Source organism: Eutrigla gurnardus, assembly GCF_963514095.1.
Source record: "Eutrigla gurnardus genome assembly, chromosome: 6".
Classification (NCBI taxonomy): domain Eukaryota; kingdom Metazoa; phylum Chordata; class Actinopteri; order Perciformes; family Triglidae; genus Eutrigla; species Eutrigla gurnardus.
Genome location: NC_139920.1, coordinates 29,978,032 through 30,000,092, shown reverse-complemented (window position 1 = coordinate 30,000,092; position 22,061 = coordinate 29,978,032). Strand labels below are relative to the sequence as shown.

At 45.6% G+C, this 22,061-nt stretch overlaps 2 protein-coding genes across 5 annotated transcripts; both read right to left on the bottom strand.

Annotated features, from left to right (window-relative positions):
- Positions 1–2,019: 2,019 nt before the first annotated feature.
- On the bottom strand, positions 2,020–13,472 carry LOC311015124 (unconventional myosin-Va). Its single transcript, XM_084012210.1, is given in 35 exon segments — positions 2,020–2,402; positions 2,485–2,565; positions 2,685–2,859; positions 3,409–3,706; positions 3,792–3,930; positions 4,005–4,094; positions 4,304–4,455; positions 5,170–5,295; positions 5,592–5,697; positions 5,805–5,919; positions 6,014–6,114; positions 6,236–6,436; positions 6,532–6,680; positions 6,777–6,870; positions 6,998–7,207; positions 7,274–7,513; positions 7,598–7,754; positions 8,127–8,447; positions 8,552–8,638; positions 8,722–8,819; positions 8,887–9,003; positions 9,095–9,178; positions 9,251–9,382; positions 9,474–9,614; positions 10,003–10,091; positions 10,094–10,445; positions 10,511–10,623; positions 10,783–10,890; positions 10,973–11,054; positions 11,134–11,277; positions 11,368–11,524; positions 11,602–11,746; positions 12,518–12,686; positions 12,771–12,881; positions 13,412–13,472. Coding segments are annotated over 35 exon segments (5,073 nt in total). The 5' UTR covers positions 13,439–13,472; the 3' UTR covers positions 2,020–2,240.
- Positions 13,473–13,749: 277 nt separating this feature from the next.
- Positions 13,750–21,575, bottom strand: mbd3b (methyl-CpG binding domain protein 3b). 4 transcript variants are annotated; one of them, XM_084011921.1, is made up of 8 exons: positions 21,427–21,484; positions 19,442–19,510; positions 18,685–18,844; positions 17,705–17,842; positions 17,485–17,575; positions 17,141–17,318; positions 16,209–16,361; positions 13,750–15,367 (listed from the first exon to the last, which is right to left on the bottom strand). In XM_084011921.1, the coding sequence occupies exons 1-7, from the start codon at positions 21,438–21,440 to the stop codon at positions 16,214–16,216; spliced, it is 798 nt and encodes a 265-aa protein (XP_083868047.1). In that variant the 5' UTR covers positions 21,441–21,484; the 3' UTR covers positions 13,750–15,367; positions 16,209–16,213. The 4 variants fall into 4 exon arrangements, with proteins under 4 accessions (XP_083868047.1, XP_083868048.1, XP_083868049.1 ...); XM_084011922.1 differs by lacking the exon at positions 19,442–19,510 and having other exon boundaries at positions 21,427–21,575; XM_084011923.1 differs by lacking the exons at positions 19,442–19,510; positions 21,427–21,484 and adding an exon at positions 19,899–20,105.
- Positions 21,576–22,061: the final 486 nt, after the last annotated feature.

Genomic DNA, 22,061 nt, shown 5'->3' with positions numbered 1-22,061 from the left:
GTGAATATATAAATATGTATTACTGATGATGTGTAGTGGTACAAAGTACTCGCATGAGAGTTTTTTTATACAGGAGATGTTTCTAATTTTTTGCGTTTTTTTTATTCTGGTCGTTCTTATTGGGGGTCGAGGTAACTGGGACTGCAGTCTCGTTGTGTTTCTGCTTCCAATAAAATATATATAAAAAACGCTGAATCTCCGTCCTGGTTTTTCACACGACTGAGACGCACCGGCGCCCGAACCGCCTCAACCGCCTGTTTGTTGGACATACTATACTATGACTTTTTTACTTGGCTTTTTTTGACACACTATTCTTCAACTTTTTTTTCCAACATGCATCATAGTATATTATGTCGAAAAAAGTAATGAAAAAATTATAGTAAAAACTGCGGCCTCATTTAGCTTTTGCTTCCAATAAAATGTATTTAAAAAAACCTTCACCTGGTGTGCAGGTGGTTGAGTGGTTAGATCTATCTATAATCTTAAAAAAAAAAAGCCTTGATCATATTGTTAAAAAAAAGTCATACTATAGCACGTCGAAAATTCACGAAAAAGTCAGTCAGAATATATTCATAAAAAAATATTTAAAATTGTTAAAGAGTCATAAAAATCGCTCATATCGCTTGATGCACCAAGTCTCAGTGTAGTGAGTCCAAAACAGCCATAAAAAGCCATGATCAATTTTTTCAGGAAAAAAAAAAGTCATACTATAGCATGTCGAAAAAAAAGTGAAAAATCGACAAAATTCATAAAATGTTGTAAAAATTATGTAAAAGTCCTAACATATGCTTCTATATCGCGTGTCAATCAAAATCTGAGTGTAGTGAGTCCAAAACAGTCATAAAAAGGCTTATTCATGGCAGGCAGGTGGTTGAGTGGTTAGAGTGCATGCCATTTACCCATGTCTGCATATATGCAGCAGCCTCAGGTTCGAATCCCGGCTGGAGATCCTTTGATACATATCACATCCCCCTCTCTCTCCCATGTGAAAGGTGCGGAGTTCAACAGCACCACCACGTCACGTCGTAACGGCATTCAGGCAGCTGCGATGACAACTGTCACTGATCTGGGTTCATTAACAGACTGTACTGTCCGTACGTCAACGTCACTCATGTGAGCCCGCTTTTAGTGTATGCCCGACACAGAGACAGCAGGCTACTAGTTTGTAAGCTACCTGGCTCTAGCAGTTCGCGTTAGCGGCTTATAGTCACTCACGTTAAGTTAACGTTAGTAAGCTGGTCAAAATTGATCATGGATACATTTGTTTTTAAACGTCGTCGGATGGAACAACAGATGGCGGTGGCGGGCGTGTTGGATAAAACTACGGACGCACCGTTGACACCTGCAGGGGAAGATGACCACTCGGGTCCCGGCTGTTAACGGAACTATTCACGTTTCGCTGTCTCTGTCTCTCTCTCTCACTGTGTGCGTGTTTATAGCTGCGGGAGGGTGTTGTCAGCGCCGCCGCCAGGATTCAATTTCAATGTACGCACAGAAACGGCAAATACAACAACAAATGGAAAAATACTTTTTAAGACAAAATCTAATGTTTTCAGTATCAGTGAAATCAGTAGTGTATATCATGGTGATAGGCCCCGGTGCAAATAGTTTTTTGTGCCCTCCATCCCCGACCTAAACACAAGCGCACGCTTGTGAGCACTCCACGCACGCACACACACGCTTGGACACGCACGCACAGTACGGTATGATAACTCTGCCGGCCCGGGGAGAGAGACATGCATCGGCTCGGCCCACAGTGCTCAGCAGCAGAGAGGTGACGAGACTAGAGCTGAGCTGTATTGTGTAGTGGAGAGGGGCCAACACACGCTATGCGTAATTGCGCACACACGCGCGATCGTCCTCTCAAATGCGGCTGCATCCGGCCCGGTTCAGCAGCATCAATTTTTTTTCCACCTTCAAAAAAAGTCCTCCCACTGGATTGCGTACTGGATTCTACTGGATGGCCATGTACCCATGTACACATGTACACAGCCGACCCTGGTTCGAATCCCGGCCGGAGGTCCTTTGCTGCATGCCCCCTCTGTCCACTGCTAAATAAAAGGTGACTAAACCAGAAAAAAAATCTTTAAAAAATCTCATTCCTGGTTTGAGACATATCTGCACTTTTGCTGTGTATGGACTAGTTCACTGATTATGAACAGATTAAATTCAAATATCTGGGGAACTAAAGTCTGCTAAAACATGAATGTATTTGCTCTGAAGAGGCCTGGCATCAGGTTCTAGACTCGGCGTAGAAAGGAGATCTTGAGGCAGTCTGGGATGACTAACTGCTCGGCCCGGAGGACGGCAGGAGGCGAGTAGGGAAATGTGACCGGAAACACTCGCCTCACATCCATGAGGAGCTGTGGAGGCGGACCGACGCCTCGGCCTTTGAGAAGCCCCTAGAAGAGCACAGAGAGACATGAGGAAATATAGTAATAAAGGTAATGAACACAGGGAAGCCTTGTGGCGGTCGGACGGTACCTGGACCGTACGGATGAAGTTCAGGGTGACTCTTTCATCAAGGTCACTGTGGGGCGTGTAGAGGGTCAGAATCTTCACAATCTGTAGGACCAGAAACCAGCAGGATGTTATATCTGTTCACCACACACACACACACACACACACACACACACACACACACACACACACACACACACACACACACACAGATAGACACCCACCTGCTGGCTGGACAGGGCGGTGCAGGTCTGAACAAGGGCCTTAGCTTCTGCCTCGGTCTTTTTCCCAGCTTGCAGCAGCTGAACAGTCTGGATGAGCGGCTCCAGTGTGGCCACAGCGCCCCCTGCCTGCAGACCTCGGCTCCGCAGCCACTCCTCCAGCAGACTCACATTATACCTGTGATATTATCACATAACATGCATTATTATGGCGTACTGTACTATGACATATGACTTTAGACATTCATGCTATGGCTTTCATGGTATATTACAATATGACATTATTTTTTCTATAGCCAACTATACTATGACATTTTAATTACTGAATTTTCTATACATATCATGATTTTATTTTTTCAGATAACATTTCTTTTTCATAATATGAAGTAGTAAAGTATCCCAGAAAGAAATTATAATAGTACATGTTGTAGAAAGCATGTCAAACACAGCTGGCTGCACTTTATGATATTGTCATAATTAGCATCTGAATTCTTCAGTTATGACCAAAGATTTGTTTTGTGAGGTTGAGGTAGTATGCCATAAAAAGTGTCATAAAAAGTAATAGTACAGTGTTATCATAAACAGTCTTGTAATGTTTGTTGCACGTCATACTCCATCTCTGATTTTCTGGATACGCGTTTATATAATAAGTAAATGTTTGGCTGCATCACCTTCGTGGGATATGTAATATAATGTTGCATAGATTCATCTCTGTGTATATTCCTACCGTATTTGCATGCCACGACTCCAGCAGCACATGTCCTTCCTCAGCAGCAGGCCGTTGAGAGCCGAGGACGCGATGCGGTAGGTGAGCTGGTGGAAGGCCTGCTCCATCTGGGTGGGGGGCAGAGCCTGATGGGACAACGCGGTGTGAAGGGCTCCCAGCTCCCTCAGCACCGCCGCCATAGTGGGGGCGTCGCCCCCCACAGTCCTGGGGTCCGAGCCTGCTCGCTTTCTGGACGTTCCCAACTTCACCGCTGAGCCCGACAAACCTGGGATGGTCTCGCTCTCCAGTAGAGCAGGGACTGAGGGGGGAGAAGGTAGACGTGAGAGGGACAGAGGAAGGGATGGTCATCGATGACATCAGCGTCGGCTTCATGGAGGAGGTACCTATGATGTTTTGCAGGCGGGTTTCAGTGACTGAGAGGAGCTGCTGGTAGGCCTGGATACAGAGGTCACTCAGGGCGCGTATAAGGTCACTCAGGTCAGCCGTCAGTGGAACCAGTTCGTCTGAGTCAAGGCTCTGAGACTGAGCGTGTAGGACATCATAATCACTTTTTTATCAATAAGATATAAATAATAATTAATATGTGTTGATCCTACCTGTTTCGGAGAGTGCTGGGTCAACAGGTCGTGCAGCAGACAGGCGTTTTTCAGCAACAGAGCTGTCATGTCTACATCATTACTGTGTTTCTGCAGGGACAGATGGGATGGATGGAGGTTATGTGTCACATGGAGGTCAACTTATGTGATGAAATGTGTGTGAGAGGTATGTATGGGCTTGTGGTTGACTTTGACTTTGAACCACTTCACTGTAAGTGACACCGACATGATGTGATCCGGCCTCACACATCAAACCTCAACCATCTGGTGCAACCAAGCAGACTCGGAGCTGAGATCACCTTCAGAGCCGCCTTCATAGCAGCGACGGCGGCGCTGCAGAGGGAGCGAGCCTGCGCTCGGTCGCCGCTGCAGTCGGCTTGACGGACGCACAGGAAGAGCACGCTGGCAGGCAGGCCGGGAGGCAGCGTCAGGGCGGTGTCCACCCGGACGTCTGGAGAGAGCAAAGGTCACACGGAGGGGTCACAATCCAAGTTTATTCTGATCCTCAGAGGCTGACATTTCTAAAGAATCCCTTTAAAGTGTTGTAGGAGTCGTTCCAGAGGACGGGATACTCATCTGTCAGGGTTACCCGGGTGTTTCCATGAAACTAATTAAAATGACATTAACTATGAGAGTCACAATCATGCAGGTCTACATATCCACACAACAAGGGTGCACACATATGTGTGTTTATTAGTTCAGAGCTGAAACTTCCAGTTGATTCATCAACAAAAATCAATCATTCCCTAGTTCTCCTTGATCAGTTCTACCTCTTGTGCCGATTTATTCTTGTGAATTTGATATATTTTACTATTTTATTTTATTAATCTTGTAAAATTACACTTAATTGTTGTCTATTTTTTCGTTTTTTAGAGAGTAGACTCCTTTTAAATATAATGTACCAGGTCACCTGTCAAAGGCTTGTATATTGGGTTCATGTCAACATGAAACTGCAGATTTAAAGACCAAAATATTGCCAGGAATGCTGGTGCACGTGATTTCTCCTGGAATGCTTTTTCATTTTCTTCCACTGAATAAAGCTTCTGTACATGTTAATAATTATAAGTATGTACATTTCTCCTGCAGCCCTGATGGAAATTACTTTTGTGTGTTGTATGTGAAACAGTAATATAGCGTTTGTTCGTGTTTATTGGATACGTCTCACCGGTGATGAGGTTCTTGATCAGCTTGGTTTCGTCTCTCTTCCTACATTCCAGCAGACCGCTGACGGCCGTCGGCTTCGGCTGGGACGGACAGGAGGACGTCTCCGGGGGGGAAGCTGTGGGCAGAACTGGAGACAGAAAACACAACAGTTTGACTTACTTACTTTACACTAAACTGTAACTTTTATTCTTGCATTTTATAGCCATCTTGTTCTATTTCAGCTGTTTTTTATTGATACTCTCTTGAACTGTTTTAATTGTGTTTGAATGTCCTTTCACAATGTGTTTCTTTTGCACTTTGTCACATTATTTGTAAACCTAACTGTGATTTCCAGTGAAATGTTCATATGATTCTAGTGATGAAAATAAAAACCCTAACCGTCACAATATTGTGAAAGCTGTGGATGTTGTGGTGAAAGCTCACCTTGTGTCAGCAGCCGTCGGAGTGAGACGGTGTTTCTAAGCTCCTTCAGCTCCCTCCTCAGCCGGACACACTCCTGCTCTCTGGCCTCCAGCTGTCCCTGCAGCTCCTTCACACACAAAACACGCTCACATCGTCTGAACCAGGACTCTCAGTAGAGTGATTATAAGGGAGAACAGGTGAGTGATTAGGAGAGTAAGGAAGGAAGACTCATACCTGTCGCTGTGCAGCAGAGGAAGAGCCGGACGTCGCTTGACGAAGCTGGGACCTCAAAGCCTGCAGCTCGTCCTCCGTCTGGCTGCGCTGGCTCCTCACCTGGCTCTCCAGAAACCTGCAAACACAGCATCAAGTTCATCCTCAATCTAAACCGGAGCAGAACCATTAAAGGGGAAGCCGGTTGAAACGGCAGCGACTGACTGACTGACTTGTTGGCCACTCGTACAGCATCGTAAGCATGTGCCAGGTCCTCTCCCTTCATCTTCACTGCCGGGTCTCTGGCCACATCTATCATCTCCATCAACTGGTCCTGTCAACATCAAGGCAGCATTTTATTGCCTGTCCTGATGGAAAAGCACCTAAGCTAAGCATGAAAAACCATCAAATGTTTTTGCCACCAAACTTGAGAGAACCTTTGTGACATTCCTCACCATCGGCGTGTCGAGGCCCCACACTGAGACCCTCTCCGAACACTGAGACGTCACACTGACCCTGCGGACGTCCTCCGGGGACAGGAAGCCCGACGGGAAGGGCGGCGTGGGAGACTGGGGTGACACCGGAACGGGGGAGGGTGAGAGGGGCTCCCAGCTCAGACTCTGGGCGGAGTCCGTCCTCCTGTGGCCCTTGGTGCGCTGTAGTGAGTAGAGGGGGGGGGGGGGGGGGGGGGGGGGGATGACCTCAGCGCTCGAGATGGAGTTTGAGTCAAAGTATTTTAGGAGTCACAAACCTCCGGGAGCAGACTCATCTCTCGGAGGTTGTCGTAGCGCTGCTCCAGGCGGGTGAACTCCCTCAGGAGACCCTGATACTTTCTCCTCTCCTCATCAAGCTCCGCCCTCAGGGCTGCACACGCCTGTGATACAGCCTGGTGCACACACTCTATACACACACACACACACACACACACACACACACACACACACGTTAAACTATGAATCTGTGGCGTCCGTGTGATGCTGCAAAGTGAGAATCTACCTTCTTGTGCTTTTTCTTGTTCAAGCAAGCGAGCGGAGAGATCCTCTCTCTCTTTGCAGAAACTGTCCTTTCCTCTCTGCAAGGCTTGCAGCTCCTTCAACAACAAGAGAGAATTAAGAAAAGCTCTCTGCAGCTGGTCAGAGGGGAAGCGTACTATAAGACATCTGGTTTTCTTCACCTTTAATAATAACACATAACTCATTCTTGGGCCGTAGACCTACCTGTGTGAGCTGCAGGATCTCCTGGGCAGCCTTCTCCTCAGCTCTCCTTCTGTCCTCCACCTCCTTCTCGCTGACCACGGGGCCCGGCGGAGGCTTCTCCTGCTTCTGGCTCTCCAGTTTCTGTACCATCATCTTCAAAGCCTCCAGCTCGGCGTTGGCGGCCTCTCGCTCTGCATGCAGGGTCCCTCTGAGAGCTGCCCCCTCCCTGGCCTGCACACACACAACAGGTCATCATGTATAGAAAATACAACGGTGTTTATCCAGGGTCACACATACCTCCTGGTCTGCTCTCAGCTGCAGCTGCATCAGCTTGACCTCCATGCCCTTGTTGAGCTCTCTGAACCTCTCCACTGAGCGGGCCTCGCTCTTTAGTTTCATCAGCTCTCTCCTGGCGGCCCGGCGGCGCACGCAGCACTGCGTGAACACCACCGCCGAGCGGACTCGCATGTAGGAGCGCCTCGCCGCCCACCCACGCACCCTCGCCTGGAGCAACACGGCAGCCCGCTCCACCACCAACTGAGGAGGGAGAGAACAGTGACTAGAAACATATTCAAAGAGGGCAGGTGGAGGTTGCTTTAGTAGGTTATGATGAAGGCTGACCTGTCTGTATGCGCGGCGTGCCAGCGTGCCCCTGGTGAAGCTCTGGATGGTGACGGTAGCCTGTCGGATCATGAGGAACAGCTGCCTGACCGCCACCATGCGGTAGGTCTTCTGGATGACGAGGGCCGCCTCGGTGTAGCGCAGCATCAGGACCAGTCTGCAGCAAAATGACAACGAGCTCATTTTAGTGCTGAATGTTTGATTTCAGGTTGAAGGCTTGAGTTAGGGATTTATAAAGTATACAGAAAATACAGAAAAACCACAGATCAAATCATTTCTAGGATCCACAGATGATTGTGCTCTGTAAATTACATAGTATCTCACCTGAAACAGTTCCCAACATAAACCTGGCTACATAGTGCTTTAAAATATTCACAAATACAGATAATTACATTTCATTTAATCATAATCAGTTTCCTTTCAGGAAATAAAAGGAAATGGATAAATATTGTATTGAAACAACTTCTACACCAGACAATATCTATTCATATCTCTCGCACACAGACACACAACACATTGCTGTCCTCACCGTCTGGCCAGAGCTCCTCTGCAGTATCTCTGTATGGTGACAGTGGCCCAGCAGATCCTGGTGTATCTGATCCTGGCCAGCCATCCTCGGACCCGGCTCTGGATGACCACGGCAGCAGCACGGAGCCTCTCAGCTCGCAGCCTCTCCAGGAGAGCCACCTGGCCGGCACGGAAGTACACCTTGGTCTTTCCAAAGCAGTACTGGTCTGGGTCTGGGATCAGCTGAGGCAGGGCCTGCCTGCACGAGGCCTGGGCCTGCCCCTGGGTCTGAGGACCTCGAAGCAGCAGACGGTACCTGCTGAAGAACTCCTCGTACGTCCACCTGGAAACGAGGTACAAAGTGTATAGAGCATCAACAAAGAGACACACATTACTAGGCATTTATACTAGTGGTTATTTATACACAGAGTGGGGGGGGGTCAGTACCTGGTTGGATAACCTGCAGCACTGATGCGAATCGTCTCCAGCACCCCACAGGCTCTGAGCTGCTGGACTGTCCTCCTGGGGTCAAACCTACCAGAGCACGGCTGTTAGGCTGCTTGGTTCACACGCCGGAAAACACTGAATCACATGCATAAACGTGAGCAAATACACACATAAAAGGCTCTTTGAGGTCGTTGGGTTTGATGCAGCGGACGTAGTGAGGCGTGGTGCTGTTCAGAGTGTCCATCAGCATCTGTAAGGACTGGCGGAACTGACGGACACCAGAGATATCAGTGTTGAAGGCACAAACGAAGTGAGGTGAACGTGAAAGTCCTTACCTGGAAGCCCACCGTCAGCTTATGTTCTCTCACGGCTCTTTTCCCTGAACCAACACTTCCATTAGGCACACAGGAAACGTTTCCCTGCTGCTGGAACAACTCAGCCACCAGCTCAGACTGACACACACACACACACACACACACACACATGAGTGATCCCGTGATCCCAGAGAAACTAAAGGAAGTTTAATACACAACACGTCTCTACCTGACTTGCTTTGAGGATGTTAATGAGCTCCTCGAACACCGTATCTCGATTCTTGCCTAAGAAGCCGCTGCATTCGTATTGGACCTGATGGAGAAAGAGAATCATTATAACAACATGAAGGTATTTCTACCACATATTAAACTAGAGTTCAGTCACCGTGTCGGCGAAGTGCACCACCAGGAAGGCGCTGTTGGACAGGCGAGGTTTCTGGAAGTGAGGGTGGGGCTTGCTGCTCAGGTGTTGGCCGTAGAGCTTCTGCACCCAGCTCTCATCGGAACCTTTGGGCATCTTATGATGAACACAGACAGCCATCACAGAGTTATCACTAACATTAAGTAGTTAAAGAGAATAAAAAGCCAATGAAGACAGTACGACTGACCCGACACTCCTCGTCTAAAAGGTCAAACAGGCCCAGCTGCCCCTCTAACAGGTTGATGCACAGCTGATTGTCACTGAACTCGATCCGGCTCCAGGCCAGCTCTTCCCGGATGTACTCCTCCTGCTCCAAGTGGAACACATGCTGCAGACCAACACGGAATAAAAGCAGGTTAAGAGACGACTTGAACATCCTGATAAGAAACACAGCGATGCTGAAAGAAGAGATCACCAACATAGAGGTGAAGACGGAGCAGCACCTCCTTGATTCCACAAATTCAGAACAATATAAAGTCATTTTCAAAACCCTAAACAAGACGGACATGAACAGGGAAATAATGATGGAATGACACATCTGTTGTAGAATTATTATCATTCAATTAAACTCAATTGCAGTTTGGGATGACAGATTGCAGTGGTGATAGGGCCGATTCCCTGAAGGGTTCTTTTAACAAGAATGATTTGGCTACTGGCACGTTCAAAGTCCACTCCAGCTTCAGCTGTAGACACACCGACACAGTCACATGACTTACCCTGTTGAACTGCTGTTGCAGTTTTTCATTTGCATAATTTATACAGAATTGCTCGAAACTGTTCCGGTCAAAGGTCTCAAACCTGCTCCGAGAGGGAAGACAAACACACACCTCAGATTTAACTGAAAGAACATTTTAGAGGCCTCAAGAACGAAGTCTATCAGTGCCACTCGCCCATAGATGTCCAGCACCCCGATGAAGGACTTGGCCCGTCCCCTCTGGGTGCGCAGAGCAGAGTTGAGCCTCTGGACAGTCCATGTGAAGAGCTGGCCATAGATGTGTTTGGCCAGCGCATCTCTGGCTTCTAGGGCCTGTTGGCCGGTTACAGGTTTGACCAGCATCTCGCCCCCCACGGCCAGTCTGCGATGACACAGCCAGTGGGCCATCTGAGGGCCTTCCACTCCTAGCAGCTTGGAGAAGACAGCCAGATGGCGGTCGTCTGCCTGAGGAAGAAGAAAAAAGACTCTCAGTTCATGCACTGACTGAGGAAAAGTACTCTTCTTCTTACATCGATATAACTGCGCTCAGAACTTCTCCCGCTGGCCTGGACGTGGACGTTTCCCAGGTGGAGCACAGCTGACAGGATCCTGAAGAGCTCCATCTGCTGGTCAGGCTGCACACCTGCAAGTTCAACAAATCGCCAATTTTGTTTCAATCAGGAAATCAGGAGATCTTTTGTATGGTTGTGTGTGTGTGCGTGTGTGTGTGTGTGTGTGTGCGTGTGCGTGTGCGTGTGCGTGTGCGTGTGCGTGTGCGTGTGTGTGTGTGTGCGTCCTCTACCCAGGATGGTGAAAGCGTTGCGAGTGCGTTCCAGGTCTGACGAGTCATCAGTACCAGGAATCAGCGTCTCTCCTCCCTGGCTGGTGTACTGGAAACGCTCCGGTGCATCTGGAGGAAAAACACAGTCACACTACATCTCAGACATTATAATACAAAACTTTATGGACGCGGTGAATGGATGAAGTCTCACCCAGTTTAAGGGATCTCATCTCAGGCAGCTCTCTGGAGGCACACAGCTGGTAGAAGATGTGGTAGTTCCTCTCTGCGGATGCCTTGCAGGCACATGAACAGAAGCATGATCAATGACTTGATTCTTTGGTGCACAAACATCACTCTGGATGAACGGCTTACTTGGAAGACAACCCTGGACTTCTCCAGGAGATACGTCCTCATGTTGGCCCCGATGATGTCCCCGATTCTCCCGAAGCCGATCTCGATGTACTTCCCAAAACGACTACTGTTGTCGTTGCGAGTGGTTTTGGCGTTCCCAATAGACTGTGGGCGAAATATGTGGAGATTGTATCTTAAAAAAACCCTAATTGACACTTATTTCTAAGTGAGAAACCTGTTCGACACATCCATCACCTCCATTATTGGGTTGGAGGCCAGAACCCGGTCCTCCACGCTGGTCTGCTGAGCCGCTCCTCCAACCACAGCGAAGTACCGCATGGTGAATTTGGCCGAGACCGTTTTCCCTGAGCCGGACTCTCCACTGATGATGATGGACTGGTTTTTCTCCTCCCTGAACACACAGTTAGTTTGACTGTCAGTAGAGGAGATATTCTATATGTTTTACTGTGTCAGAGCACGACCTCTGACCTGGTCATAGTCCGGTAGGCTTCCTCGGCCACAGAGAAGATGTGAGGTTCCATGTCGGCCATGTCCTGCCCGCTGTAAGCATCGATCACCTCCTCTCCGTATATGGGCAGCTGGTCGTAGGGATTAATGGCCACTAACACGATACCTGGATGGACAGACGGACAAAAGACATCATCAGCTTTCAGAAATTGGTCTCTGGAATAACTGTGTGAATGATTCAAAGGATAAAGAACACCCTGTCTGGCACACTTCCTCGACTGTAGACCAGATTTACAAGCTAAACGCTTCCCAGCCTTCTAGACTGTAAAATCACAGTTAGCCTGAAGTACTGAGGGTCGCCAGGGGAACAATGAGTTTGACCCTAAGCCTTGACCCCTACAAGATATTTACATGGTTACCTTCGATAATTACAATTTTAAATGTGCGTCTATTTGCAAATCTATATTCTAAAATGTTTTAAACTCCTAATACTGACGTTATATTTTCATAGTGTCCTCGTACCAACCTCACTAATTATAGTGGATTTAAACAGACAACCTTTTTATTTTATAGAGATTTAAGGGTAAAAAACACAGACATAACGACACAAATTTAATGTAAAACAAAAACAAGTCAGATAAATGATAAATGTGAGAAAAATAGTGAGTGGTAACGGACCACGATGCAACATGTAACTCCGGCAGAGTGACTTTTAAAGAACTTTGCATCGTCTAAATAACAGCAAATATGTAATTACAGGTGGCAGTGAGGGAGTTGACCTTTGACCTACGGTAAAATAGTTGAATTTATGAGCTGTTCCATTCAGACAGAAGGGCCAGGAGCTCCACCAGCTCAAATCTGAACGACCTTCTGTCACTAATGTCCCGTCATGCTTCGTTTTATCTCATTCGTCTCTTTTTGCCCGTCGAGCGCTCACCACAGTACGTGTAGATGCTGCTGTAGTCCAGGAATCGAACCCGCAGGTTGTGCAAGACCGCAGGTTCGTGGAGGAAGCTGAGAGCCGTCAGGTCGTTTTCTCCCTCCAGAATGTCGGGGTTCCCCAGGGGCGGGAGGTCAGAGGGCGACGCCACGGGGTAACGGGCCTCCTACCAACGGAGGAGGGAGGTTAGTACAGGATATACAGGAGAGTGGAGCATGATTATAGAATACAACAGCACTGCCGGTCTCACCTGTCCATTAGAGAGCTGCAGCAGCAGATGTTTGTCACCAGGACTGTAGTCCTGCTGGAGCAGAGCTGACACCCACACTGCATCTGGGTCAGGAATCCACACACCAGCCCCCTAGAAAGGAACACATCTGTATTTTCTGACACTCTTCAGGTACATGTGAAACTTCCGGGCCCCACCCGGACAACATATTTGTCATCCATCAGCATAAAAGGCTCCTAAACAGGGGTTAAAAATTAACACCGGTCATCCTCCTCTGAATTACCTGCATGGATTAGCCATTACCTCCTTCTAAAATACTATATATTATATAATATTTGCTTATTAACGTGTCCATTTCACAAAATTAATCTGCAGTTTATTTTCAATTTTTTATAAATGACTGGACACCAAGTTTATAGAATTAAAGATAAGAAAATGTTTGAGGAGAAATTATCACAGAAAATCTATCACAACTAAAACATATCGGCTGATTTATAAAAAGCAAGCATTTTTCCTGAACATGTACACGACAGTTTGACACATATATATACCAGATATGTCATACCTTAATGTTTACATCATTACCAAGTTGGTTTTTATCACAAGTCTACTTCTATAGTAGTTAGACGTTATAAATGGAAAAGGATTTGAATCGGTCCTACCTTACTGTAGAGCTCCAATGACGTCATCTTAACTCATTTAAAGGTTGCAAACAGATCTTTTACAAATAGAGAAAAATCAACAGTTACATGTGTTCCACTGAAGGAGAGCCGGTATGTTCCACTGAGGAGAGCCGGTATCCTCCACATTGTGTCCTGTGACGGTATTCTGCACTTTGTCCAGGCTCACGGAGGCATGAGGCTGTCAAGTTAACTGTTAATCCCCGGCAGGTGATTGGATGAAGGGCTTCCTCCATTTAAATGTTTAGGTGTGACGCCTTCAAGGACCTGAATACAGCGTCTCTAGTAAAAAGAAAATAAAGACACACTAGCAGCGGACGTGATGACATAGACTCCTTTTAATAAGTAATACAATCAAATTTCCATTTCAGCAATCAGCCTGCTGACATTAAAAGGGATATTCATGATTTCAGCGGGACACATGATTCACCATCAAACCTCGACAGACGGGGGGGAATTTACAAAGTCGTTATTCTGCAGTTGATGAATCACATTAAAAGTCTTCACTGTAATTTGCTGTGTAACCGATGTGTGTGCGTGGGCTGAGGTGAAGGCAGCATGTGTGTGCTAACATCGATACATATAATAATAAGGATTAAAATAAAAAGATGGACTGAAACTGTGACACAGACGAAGCCTAAACAGCCGTGATTCACAACTTCAGGAAGCACCTGTATGATGAGGAGGGTTTAAAAACTAAGACTTCTACACTAGAAGAGGTCTCCAAGTCATTTCTGTCCCACATTGTGCCACAACGTGTAGGGCTGGGCATCGACACCATGACAGAAGAGTCATCGTCTTTCAGATATCCTAATATAATAAGTGTCGTCTTTAACAGGTTTTCTGCATCGCAGTAATTAAACTGTTCTCCTTTAACATTTGCATTCATACACTAAATCATTTTATCCACATAAATGATGATCATTATTTATCAAAAATCTCACCATGTAAAGATTTTGTAAAAGCACCAATGGCCAACACCTACGATATCGCCACAATGTCGATGGAGGTATTTGGTCAAAAATATAGTGATATTTGTTTTTTGGCCACATCGCCCAGCCCTACCAAGGTTTAGTTGTTCAACAGCAGAGCCAATAGAATCACTCACGCAGGTCACATGACCTTCACAAAAATGACACGTCTCCTCTTTGGTCAATACTGAACACGACTCTCAGGACGACACGGCGGCCATGAAGTACAATACTTCCTTTAAATTACAACGATAAAAACACGAGCGTCCCACTGCGATGGATGGACACGGATTCAAACGACACGATGTGCATTAGATCGTCAGCAGGGCGGCACACACGCCGTTTCACTGAGCTCTACTCGGTTTGGTTACATCTCCATCAGATCCACTAGAAAAGACTGTTTCGTGTCCAACAACTCGGGGGAGTGCATCAGAATATTCAAGAAAGAGACAAGCCAAATATACAAAACATTCATTTCCAATCTACCCAAAGAAACAAACAAACACAACTTCTCACCGAGATAAAATGTTTGGATTTTTGACATTTGTCACACAAATACAAACCCATTCAAAGCCTTTCAGTAAAAAATACGCTTCTCATCGAACACTGATTATGACACACCGTGGATGAGTTATTTTTAATATTTGAGAGTTCAAGGGAATTTCCTTTTAAAAATGCTCAAGTCAAAAAAATCAACCGAGCTCAGAAATATATACGTCAAGTAATTTAATTGGCGTTCCAGGTTGAAGGAGTCCCATCGGTGGAGTTAATGATGACAGACAGGTGTGAGGAGGGGAAGACGGGTCTTTAGACAGGTGTGAGGAGGGGAAGACGGGTCTTTAGGTCCGACTGGACTGATGTGAGTCAGCTGAGGGTTTAGTTGGACGCAGATACGCAGGGACAGTTCATCAGGGCAGGACTGCTGTATGGCTCCTACTGGTCATGTGTGCAGGCGTGGAACGAATACCTACAAACCAACACAAGAGGACGGGATCGGACATTAGAAGAAGGGTTTTTAGATAATTCATGCACTTACTACCCAACCTGGAAATACTTCATATTAAGGTGACAAGTTAAGGAGGTGCTTATAAAATGCTCATCAACATTATCATAAAAAAAGACTATAAAAGTTTTAATAATAGCATCATGAACAAGAAACTTGTTAATAGTTTATAAAATTATTATGTAAAAAAATGGATATCCTAACAAGCAGTTTAGCTAACTCATTAGTAAAACTCCAACTAAGATTTTTCTTGTTGCTTTTATTTTTGTCGACTTATTAATTATGCTTCTCTGGAATGAAAACTATATAATGTCATAGTTGATAAAACGTGATTGAAGAATATTTTCATGGTAATGACAGAGAACGTTCTATAAAACATCTTCACGGCTCAAACAAGCCATTGAAATAAATAGTACTATATTTTATTTTATTCAATTACAGCATCTTTGCAATATTCTGAAATATTGTATCAAATGCATCAAAAAGCAGACTTGATGGTTAATAAGTGTCTAGTTAACTAAAAACAAATGCACAATAAAGTATGTATTAATCTTAATGTTAAACAGTGACATAAAAGGTAAGTGCTGATAAATAATACACATTAATGGTTCTATTACTAACAGTCTTAACACATTGAAATGTTAATGAGCCTTTTATTGGGGCTGTATTACTTATTAATTAAAGCTTATTAAAAGGATCTTAATATAAAGCGTTACCTAAAACTCCTGATACGCCTTCAGGCTGCAGCGAGCTAGGAAAAGCCTTCATGTTGTGTTAAACATTAAATTGTTGCCCCTCAACCCACCTGTGCTATACACTCTCCATATCTTCGCTGCCGTTGCCTTCCTCCTTCAGAGCCTCGCCCTCGCTGGCAGCCTCCTCGACGTGGGCCAACATATCAGCCATCAGTGCCTCTTCCAGCCTTTTCCTCACGCTGTACACCAGCTCCTCCTGTTTCCTACGCACACAAACACAACAGGAAGCCGTTACAGTTGGCAGTTACAGCTCCAGCAGCCAGTGAATCAGCACCGACCAGATGGTGCCAGTTTGACAAAGAGCAGGGTCACTGGTTAGAGACTGTGGGACTGCTGAACAAACTCCACTCAGCCGACCTCGAGGGAATCAAAGACGACGACGAAACGTGACGAAGAAATATTCACCGTCGCTCCAAATTTGGAGGATTTCTCCATTATTTCTTTGCAACTGCATTTTTAATACTTGTTGCTGTGCTTCACCAACCACAAAGGGAATTTTCTCCTTGTTTGGGTCATTTTTGTTTATTCCAATCACTCACGCTGGGCACGCCAGGGAAGTCCCAGATATACCCGGTAACCAATAAACAGATTAAAAGGATGCCGAAATGACGACGCAATGACGACAATTTGTAAAAAGTCAGAAGTGAAGCTCTGTTAGGACTTCAAGACGACAGGCAAACACCAAATGATCAGAGGTAGGCTGAACATGTAGCTGCTCCATCAACAGTGAGAATAACGTAATCTAGACATACATATGGCAGTGACCTCATACACATAGCTTTGCTCTGTCGCTGTTCTAACATGAGGGTCTATTGTAGAGCTCTGGGTGAGCTCAGACCGCTGGGATATTTTATTATTCAACTTTCCCAAAAAGCGAATTTCACCTAATTGCAATTATTTGTATGTGACGCGTTAAAACCCTGTAAAGAAATCCCAAGAATAACAGGTGATCCACATGTGGGTGTGTTTTGTGATCGCCCACCTGATGTCCTCATCAGTGACGATGAAGGCCTTGCACAGCGGCTGTGTGGTGTTGAGCCAGACTCCTGGGTTCTTCTCCACGGCGGCAGACAGCTGGCCGGTGATGGGAGCGGCGCTGGTGTGCAGAGCGCTTGCGATCGCCGACAGCAGAGTCTTGTCTGTGCAGCCGGGACCGACGCCTGAGGATCACACAGATGCTTAGAAGACGGTTTGTAGGAACATCAAAACCACAAGCGCTGAGGAGTTGTCCCATCTTACACAAATGAAAACCAAATCTGCTGCTGAGGGATACAGACATGATAACATATGCAGAATATAAACAGCTTTTTTGTCTGTGTGTATTACCTTGCAAGCCTTTAGGCAGCTCCATCGTTTTCACCAGCTCCTCTGCAATGTCGTAAGCATTGAGACCACTGAGCTTCTTCTCCCAAAACAGCTGTTGACAAAAATAAGAGTTATATTAGCTGTTTTAATGAAGAAGCACATCTCCCACCAGCATGACAACAGCATCAGATAACATGGGTTTGTGTCGGACGCTGTTAGCGGCTAACAGAGCTGGTTTCACCTGTCTGGGCTGGTCGACAGCCTTCTGAGGATCAGTCTTCACTTTGTTGTTCGGGTGGTTGGTAACCTTGGTAACGGGCTGCTTAAAGATGGACGCCGTCTGCCTGACCGGGAGCGACGTGTTCAAGTCAGGTTTGCCCTTAAAAACACCAAACACAGAGGGAGGATGAGGATGAATGTGAAGGAGCAAAGGATTCCAACGACGAGGACAAGTATCTCAAATCAGTTAACACTTCTGAGAATCTACGGCCATAAGAAACATTTACTATTACAACAAAAAAAAATGATGTTCTTCTCCTGCTTTGATTTAATTAAACGTCAGCATCTGCTAAGCAGTTTGTCTCATCTAACCTACATGGACGGAACTGTCATTATTTACATTTTATGTCTTTATTAATGACAGCTTGACGAGCAATATAAAATGTAATTTTATTTTCATATGAAAGGGGTCAGTAACTAAACTCAAATGTATATTATTTTAATCCCTTAGATCATCATTAAATGTCTTCTCACTTCACCTAATATAAACTACCTGAGCACATATTATTATTATATATTATTATGGTCTCGCTGCCTGGATTTTTAACCACATGAACTATGGTCTGTCTCAACCTTTAAATGCAGAATAAAAACAGCTGTTTCCCTAACTTTTAGTGAGGATTAAAGTGTGGTAAATAGGTCAAACATATTTAAGAATCATTCTCTTTGCAATAACAACATCTTATCTTATTCCCTTTTATTGTAATACTGTCTTTTCTTGTGTGTTTTTATCTAATATGTCATACATGCAATACATATATTTTATATTCTTATCTTATATGGTCTTTACCCATTTTTAATTTAAAGCACATTAGATAGTAGTTTATGTAGTTTATGTGACGGCGTTTCTTTTGCAGTGTTCAGTGTATTAATGTGTCATCATGTCACAGTTTGTGTTAAAACTCAGCGTCAGGTCAGCAGTGTCGGGTCTGGCTGCCTCACCTTATTCTGGTTGTTGTTGTCGTAGCGCAGTCTCTGACGGTTCTTGTTCAGCTTGCTCATCAGCATCTTCCCCGTGCGGAAATCGAAGGAGCTGAGGTCCATCTGGTTACCAAGGTAACGGGCCAGCTGAGGCTTGCTCCGAAACTTCTTCCCAGATGGACTGACGGGGGAGGCAGAGACACAAGAGAGCACTACGCTCACATCATCTCTTACAACAACAACAACAAAAAACAGAAAATACAACCAAAACAGAGACGACGGCAGGTCACACTTCAAACGCATACACCCCCAGCAGACAGGAAGAACTACAGACAGACAGGAAGAACTACAGACAGACAGGAAGAACTACAGACAAACAGGAAGAACTACAGACAGACGGACGGAAACATGCAACAGGTCAACAGCAAACGGAAGCAGAGCACATTCAAGTGATCGATGACACGGATATCAACATTACTGTGTGAAATGGATGCACTCCACCTAAGCCTGCTCATCTAATACAAGCTGCACACATGTTAGACAGCAGAAACAGAAGCAGATGTGACTTTACACGAAACATAGTCAAAAACATGGCATGTTGCAGCCTCGGACTGGACCTCTGGGAATGTAAACACTGGTTTCAGCATCTGGACGAGGCTGAGCGATGACCAACCACAGGGAACACAGTGCGGATGGATACGTGCTAGCAACTGCATGCAAAACGTCTCTTACATCACACAGCACGTTAACACCATGTATGAGTGGACGGTTAGCCTACCACAGACTATACAACCGACCCGCCTCCCCCCTCTCTTGCCTCTGTTCCTCATCCTGCTCGTCTCCTCGGCTAAATGAAAACAAACCTGACGTTGTTGAGTCACTTCAATGGGAGATACAAGAGAGTAATATAGCTGAGATGACACTTTTATTCGTTAAATAGGCCCTCGCTGCTGCTAGCATGCACACTCCTTATGCCAACACTTTGAGAGGAGCTGGCCTTGTTACCCGGCTGCAAACGCCCCCCCCCCCCCCCCATCCCAAACTTTATACAACCCCCCCCCTCTTATCGGAACCCTGTCTGTTTCCGTCCCAAACTCTGGTGCACCTGTAAGTTTTTCAAGCCCTCGTTCGTTTAGTACCTAAAGTAATAGACATCGCTTTTTCCAGCTGACAAACCCGACTTTCTGGTCACTTCTTCCATTTTCCAGCCCTTGGGGAGAGCAGTGCAATCCCACCTTTTCTTCTCCATTTCCCACGCGAGTAGCCTATAAATCCACTAAAAGTTACTGCGATTAAACAGACTGGACTTTAAGGATTCTTTGCCCTTGTTTCGGGATGTCGGGCCTATCGCGTCTCACGCTTTTGTTTCGACCATATTACAACATGCGTCCTCTGCAATGGGATCTCCCTGCAACAACATCTCGTCTCTTTGTCGTCGCGCGGATCGCTCCGCCGCAGAGCTCCGCGGCCACATCACTACCTGCACGTCTGGCCGGGGCGCGACGGCTACATCCGCGTGGAACACGGAGGGCAACGCGGCTGCGTCAACGGTCGGCACGAGACAGGAAGTTAAAGAGCACGTTTGTCACGGAATAAACGCAACCAGACCCGACTCGATTACATTAGGAATACTACGTAACGTATCAAATCACGGAACATTTACATTTACGTCAGTTAAATTGTTAACTGTTCATTATTTGAATGTACGTGAGCGGTAAAACTCATCGTTGATCACCGGAAAAGTGTTTTCACAACTTAATCCGCAGGCAAGGCAAGGCAATTGTATTTGTATAGCACCTTTCAACAACAGGGCAATTTAAAGTGCTTTACATAAAACATTAAAAGCATTGGAGAAGAAAAAAGTTTAAAATGAAAAAATAATTAAAAAAAGTTTAAAAATTAAAATAAAAAAAATAATTAAAAGAACTCAAGCTGCAATTTCTAACGTTCATACTTCGGCTAATTTTACCGAAGACTAAAATTATCGGCCCTCGAGGTCAAAGAGGTGAGAAACCCAACAATGACCCACAAAACTACACTTTTGACCGTTGGTCTTTTGTTTTGAAATGTTTCACCGGAAGTCTGTTTCCGTTGTTCCGTCCAGCTTGACGCTGGCGGCAAACACTACATCGGTTAACCTATGGGAAACATAAATTAGGATACTGCCCCAAATAGAGCGTGAATAGAAACGACGCGGACGCAGTGACAGCAGCCGCGGACGTCGCTGAAGAATTAACCCGACCGGATGTTGTAGAATAGCGGCCCCTCACTTGTAGCTTGGCCGTCAACGCAAAAATGTGAAAGTTTTCGCGTTCGCTACGTGAAACAGGAGAGCCCTTCCGCCACAATGTCCACCGTTGTCATCCAAGACTCCCGGAGCGAGCCGGCTTTTTATTATTATGTGTTTATGAATGAACAAAGTAGTGCTCATCGATAAAACAGATTTAAAATCCGATGCATCAATGTGGTCTTTGTGTGTGACGGAGGGGGAAATAATAACAACGTGATCCTCTTTGTAAGATTAGAATCTATGTCGACATGTCGACGCAGTGTGTTCATTCTGCATTCCCTGGACGATTAACGCACATTACAATGATGCTTTAAATAAAGCAGCAAGAAGACAGCGTCGCTGTTTGCAAACGCGAGACTACGAGAGTGCATCTGCCTGGTCGAGGATAAACACGTTACAGATCATTATGCAAACGCCGCATCAAACGCTACCATCCTAAAACACGCAGATGTCGGCGGGTTTCGTGTACTTACTCGTTTTTATCCATCTTGAAGACAAACTCGCGTTCTCCCTCTCTCCGCTATGTTAAATCCCTTCTCCCTCTCCTCTTTCAGTCCCCTCCCCCTTCGATGGGAGAAATGAAAGACATTATCCACGCAAATGTCAGCAGTCTGCCTGATAGCGTGCGTGTAGGAATCTACCTGACGTATCACGTGATTCGGCATGCATGAAGAATTATAGCATCACAGAATTTACATGTATATTGTGCCAGTTTTATTTCACATCATTTATTTATTTATTTTTACAGTAAAAGTCTGTTGGCAAACATCAGATGTACAAAGCTGCCCAATGCTAAATAATGTGCTCACTTACTCAGGACTAAACATACAATATATATTTATTATTCATGTATTTTTATTAACACAAAGCATTTTTGTAGAGTGACTTGACACATAGGGGGCAGAGATTTATTCACATTAAATAATACTGGATGAAAAACAGCAAATACAGCAAACTCCTAACAAGCCCCCAGTGATTGTTGAGCCAGGGCATCCTACTTAAGCTTGTGTTGTGCAAGCAATCCACCCATGTGCCCATTCCCAGGCTCTGGCCCTGTAGGCAAGACACACAGCCAATTAGTTAGCAAAATGTACATGAACACATCCGT

Coding starts and splice junctions, on each gene's coding strand:
- mbd3b (XM_084011920.1), bottom strand. CDS start 19,912: ATGGAGAAGAAAAGGTGGGATTGCACTGCTCTCCCCAAGGGCTGGAAA. Junction 18,845..19,802: donor AGCGATGTCTATTACTTTAG/GTACTAAACGAA, acceptor CTCCCCCGTCAG/TCCATCTGGGAAGAAGTTTC. Junction 17,843..18,684: donor ACAACAACAACCAGAATAAG/GTGAGGCAGCCA, acceptor GGTGTTTTTAAG/GGCAAACCTGACTTGAACAC.